The sequence below is a fragment of the Drosophila persimilis genome, unplaced genomic scaffold (genome assembly GCF_003286085.1).
Source record: "Drosophila persimilis strain 14011-0111.01,24,50 unplaced genomic scaffold, DperRS2 tig00000985-arrow-arrow-pilon, whole genome shotgun sequence".
NCBI classification, from domain to species: domain Eukaryota; kingdom Metazoa; phylum Arthropoda; class Insecta; order Diptera; family Drosophilidae; genus Drosophila; species Drosophila persimilis.
The window spans coordinates 1-5,853 of NW_020825390.1; the positions used below are offsets into that span (position 1 = coordinate 1).

The 5,853-nt window shown below is 38.6% G+C and overlaps 1 protein-coding gene across 1 annotated transcript; it reads right to left on the reverse strand.

Annotated features, from left to right (window-relative positions):
* Nucleotides 1-4,087: 4,087 nt before the first annotated feature.
* Nucleotides 4,088-5,332, reverse strand: LOC113566805 (cysteine and histidine-rich protein 1 homolog). Its single transcript, XM_026993968.1, has 2 exons — nt 4,481-5,332; nt 4,088-4,411 (listed from the first exon to the last, which is right to left on the reverse strand). Exons 1-2 carry the CDS (start codon nt 5,240-5,242, stop codon nt 4,088-4,090), a joined length of 1,086 nt encoding a protein of 361 aa, XP_026849769.1. The 5' UTR covers nt 5,243-5,332.
* Between the last annotated feature and the right edge of the window lie 521 nt (nt 5,333-5,853).

Consider the following 5,853-nt stretch of genomic DNA (forward strand, 5'->3'; position numbering starts at 1 on the left):
AATCGATACAATCCGGAACCGACAGAACAGCAATCAATTCAGGGGAAATAATAACAATAGAAATTATCGGGAGAATACTAACGGTTATTATAGGAGAAATAATACATTATAGCCAAGCCCAGCATTTTAGGCAAACGTAGTACCGAATAATCAGTCTAACGACAATCAAGCGCAGAATCGAAAGCCAAACGAATGTCGGAACAACCGGCTAATAAAGCAATGAGGATAAATAACATTGAGGAGGATCATTTTTTAGATCAGCCCCCGAAGTAGGTCTGCCCTACCTAAAAGAGTAGACAAAAAAATAAACAGAGAATTAAAAGTTTTGATAGATACGGGAGCAACTTCCTGTTATATAAAAAAAGGAATTTACGACAATAAAAAAGAATTACCATTTATAAGAAAGTTGCTACAGTGAATGGGTTTTCAATAATTAAATATTTCCATAATATAACAATTTTCAACACAAGCAAGTGTTTATGAAATAGATGGAATGGAGGCAGATTTACTAATAGGATTTAACCTATTAAAGAAAATCGGAGCGGTTATTAATACAGGAAAGGGGGACTTTAAGTTATAAAGACAATGAGGAGAAACTAATATATGACGAGGGTCCTTTCTTTAAACAAATTAACCTTTATAGAAGGAAAAACCATCCTTCCGTTGAAGGAATATATAATAAAAAAATATTTTGAAGAAGAAAAAGAAATGAAAAGCGATTCAGTAAAGGTAGAAGGAAGTTTATATAGCTTGGGATCAAAAAATCCTGAGCACGCCGACGAAGATTATCCGTCAATAGTTTGGGGATTAAATATCCTGAGCACGCCGTCGTTGAATATCCGACACTAAAAGTTCGAATAGTTTGGGATTAAAGAATCCTGAACACGCCGTCGTTGAATTATCCGACAATGAACAATTTAAAAGTTTGGGATGCAAAAATCCTGAACGCGCCGTCGTAGAAATATCCGACATTCAAAATTATGCAATTCTGAATTGAAAAAAATGAAATTGTATAACACAATAACCTACAAAGAGGACAATTTAGAAAATCTCAGAGAGAAAATGGTATCTATCATCGAAGAAGACCATGCCAATATTTACAGTTACCGTTCAGAACGGATATAAAAGGAGAGATTAACACTGAACACGATAGACCGGTATATGGCAAGCAGTATCCATACGCTTATTCGGTTAACGATTTCCTTAATAACGAAATAAGTAAAATGTTAGATCAAGGTATAATCAGACCTAGTAAAAGCCCATATATTCACCGGTAATAGTAGTACCAAAGAAGGGAGTAAATGAGGACGGAACTCCTAAGCATAGATAGTAATAGACTTTAAGAAACTTAATGAAAACACTATACCGGATAGATACCCTATGCAAGATCCTTCAGTAATCCTTGCCAATTTAGGTAAAGCGAAATATTTCTCGGCCATTGATTTAGAGTCAGGTTTCTATCAGATTTTAATGAGGGAATCAGATATTGAAAAAACATCTTTTTCCATAAATAACGGCAAATATAATTTCTAAGAATGCCTATGGGATTGACGAACGCTCCCAGAATTTTCCAAAGGGCAATGGACGATATACTTAGAGAACAAGTTGGGAAAACTTGTCACGTCTATATGGACGATATATAATATTTTCAAAAACTATAGACAACATTATAAAGATCTAATTCATATATTCAGATATTGCAAACGCTAACATGAAAATTTCACTAGAAAAGTCTAAATTCTTTCAATTAGAAACCAAATTTCTGGGATACATTGTTTCCCAAAATATCATTAAAACAGATCCAGACAAATCTCCACAATACAAAACTATCCAATTCCTAAAAATATCAGAGAGCTACGTAGCTTCTTAGGACTAACAGGGTATTACAGAAAATTTGTCCGAAATTATGCCACAATGGCCAAGCCTTTAACAAAATATCTGAGCGGAGTAAATGGGAAAGTTTCACGAAGGGCATCCAAGAAAACATTAATACAGCTGGATGAACCAGCAATTGGAGCATTTAATAATTTAAAGGACAGTTTAATAGCACATATTGAATTAGTTCCAAAACGGAAAGAAAGGGGAATGAATTAGTACCATTTGGAAATGGATAGCAGGCAGCCCTGATCATGACGACTTTTGAAAATACAAAATAAGTAAATGAATTAACTGAAAATAATAATAAACAATTTGTAATAAATTCCAAATTTTTCAAAGAATTGAATTGCTATCAAATTCATTAAAAATGTCATCTTCAATGAAGAAACGATACTGAGAAAGCATCGTTTAAAATTAATAACTTTTGACCTACTAATTTAGTTGATACCATAACCCTCTTAAAAGTAAACATTTTCAATACAAAAATTTTAAATAAAACGAAATAGAGGACATTTATAAGCATGAAAAACATAATGTTGAATTGTCTGATCTGTTGGACATTGCAACGGTTAAATAATTCGAAATGCAGATTTAATAATCATTTACATAAAATATCCTCAAATTAAAGATATTTGCAAGTTTTACCATGCAAGAGCCATCTCACAAAATGATGGAATGTTAGTTATAAGTGAAAAGTTTGTGAATGTAAGGAGAAATACTATTTAATGAATAATTTTAAAAGTGAAACTTTTAACAATTACGCACAAATAAATTAAAGAGTACCTGTTTCACCAATTTACCTTAATGGCTTTAAAGCCAACTGCACTAAAAAAAGGGAAAAAAACAAAGAAATAGACATCATTCAGGATGGTGCCATATTAGTTTCAGGCAAAAATATCGTAGACAATACTACTTTGTTAGGATCGTATCTCCTTATATTCAACAACACAATTGTAATAAATAATATAACCCACATAAATGATAAGGGTAAAATTCTAAAATATATATCGCATCATAGATATAGCGATTTTGAATTAGTTTGATTATATACAATCGAATGATAAGCAATTTTCTTTTGATAATGTTAATATTTTAAATCCCCTTATAACATTAGGTAATACGGCCTTACCATTAACAACATTATTTTTAATCATTTTGATATTGTTAATGTTATTTACTTCGGCTATAAATTAACCAAATTTGTACTTATTAAATCAATAAGAATACCGTCAGAAGAAATAGTGGAAAGCAACATTCAAATACTGTCAGAAGAAATTAGAGCTCTATCAGAACTTCAAAATGTATCGGGACGAAACATTTAAGAATGGGGGGAGTTAACGTACCAATTCCATTGAGCTCTTATACGAGTTGTAAACAATCTTTGGTTTTCCAAAACGAAAACAATTTCAATCTTGGGCCTCCGCCTAATTGATTTCTAAGATGTACAATCTCAAGCGCCCCCGCCGCAATCCCAATCTTTGACACACGCCTAAATGGAAAACCAATGTTTGCCCACACCCGGCTTCTCATAAACAATCTCACTCCCGGCTTTCTGCAGATCCTGCACTTTAGGCCTTTTACAGTTCTCTCTTTGGATGACGAAATCCAATACTCGGGATGGCGAAATCAATTGAAATGTTTATAGAAAAACGATTCCCGAAAGGGATCAACGATGCAAAGATCAGAAGTTCAAATCAGTCTTGATCCAGCAGCGACACCGCAAAGTCTAGCTAAATATTAAGATCGCGCAATCCCTTGCCCGGAATTCCTTTGTGACCCTCTACTTAAATCTATATCAGTGAAGTTCGAAGTAAAATAAAAACTTTTTAAAAACACAATCCGCTACCGCAGTTGTTTAATTTGCATGTGTGCTCGCGTGCCTCGTGAGGAACCCACCAAGCCAGTTGAGGCTTAGCTCAACGACCTGCTGGCAAAGATCAAGGACTTTTTCAACGAGGATAGCGTTAAGGTAAGTCTAGCCGACACTAGCCGACCTTAACAGACCAGACAAAAACGTATGCCTAATTTACTCGATTGCTTCTGCACGACTTCAATGATAAGGCCAAGGCTGCTGCTGAAGAAGGTCTTGCTGTGAACGAGCAGATCCAAAAGGCGCCCAAACCCTAAAAATTCAGCTCTAAGCAACGAATTTAAAAATCAAATCAAATCAAAAGGTTTAAACTACAATTTAAAGGTTTTTAGCGTCAGCTCAATAATGCAAAAACATCCACAAACGGAGCTGGATCCGGGTCATGGCAAATAGCCGGTACAGGGCCTGAGGTCCCGCCAAGGGAAGCTCCTGGCGGTTTGCGCACTTGCCGGTTGAATCGAAAATATGGCGGTAGATACGCGGGCGTATGTCGTGCAGCTGCTTGGCGCTGCAGACACTCTGCGGCATCTGGATCAAATGGTCGACCATAAGGGACACTCGTGGGGTAGTCGAAAGCAATAGCTGGCCGCTGACGGTGATTTTTTCCCCAGCTCTTTTCAGACGTAGACGCAGCACCCAATCCTCCTCAAAGGCACGAATCGTCTGTGGGGATCGGGATAAGAGATCATCAGAGGTATGCTGCAGACGAGTTCTGGTTCTCCAAAACCTTACCTCAGACTCGAGGGTCCGTGGGTGTAAACCCTCTGAGCGGTGTATCCCCTTCATTCTCAAGGTGAAAAATTCCACCCGGCTAGCACTCAGCACCCGATGGAGCTGCAACAAGGGCTTTTGGGCCTCAAGCTCCCTGTCCTCGACATGCAGCAGAATATCTAGGATCTCCTTTCCCTGCTTCTGGGGAAACCCACAGTCGGAATCATGTGAGACGCTGTCCTTGTAGGGGCCCTTCCAAGAACAGCCCAGGCAGTGGTACTTGCAGCAAACCACACGCCCCTCACAAACGAACTCCAAGTGTCTGGAGAGATCTTTCCTGTCTGAGAACTGGTCATTGCAGCTGGGGCAGCTGATGGGTAGCTCCCAGAGGGTCTGGCGCACCACTAGATTCTGCTCCTGATCGTAGTTTCTAATGAGCGATCGACAACTGGGGCAGCAGGCACTCGTTTTATTGAAGATGGCAAAAGCCAGAACGGCGGTCTTGCAGTCCTCACACATGATATGCCCATGGCTGCACTGAAAGAAGTCGTGTGGTTGTGGAACCTCGCGGCAAACAACGCACACCAGTATGTTATGCAGTAGCTCACAAAGATCGGAGACGCCACCACCCGAGGACCCGCCGACCTCACCCTCACTGCTGTCCATAGTAGTCGAAATCTCATTCAAAGTACTTTCATCTTTACTTGCAACATCTGACAATCGCTGCCTCTTGGCGGCTGGGGGCTGCTCGTTGTTGTTGTCATTGGGGTTGGCCTTCGACATTCTGAAGGGTATTTCGGCCAGCAGCCTCGGCCTGGCTTTACAGTATGTGTGCGTGCTTTATTCAACAATTCTGATTGCCTGTTGTTGCAGAGTAAACTGATAGTCTGGTGTAAAATACGAGCACAAGGTTACGAGTTTTCCAAGGCCAAGCTGGTTCCCTGAAAATTACAAATTTAAAAACAGAGGATACACACAGAGAAAAACGGCATAGTAGGCACCCATGAATAGTTTAATTTAATAGAATGCACTTTGATCTACACATAAATGTGCTCAAAAATATTTGTAATGCGGCCCAAGGCGTTCAATGGGTCTGGTGGGGTGGTGTCTCGGTGGACTGGTGGGGTGAAAAGTAACCTCTTTGACCGCCAAAGTGCTCTGCTATCGCAAACAAGATTACGGTGCCTATTAGTCCATGTTTCATGTAGAACATGTCAAATTAGATACATATGTTACTGACATGTTTTTTTTTATTTATTTTTTTTTTTTTTTTGGTATTTGATTGCTGCTGAATGGAATTTTTTTTGAGTGGAAAAACAGGAAGGAAATTGACGAAAAGTTGGATGAAAAGAATGGGGCTAATGCTCCTTCGATACACACCGACTCATCAAAAC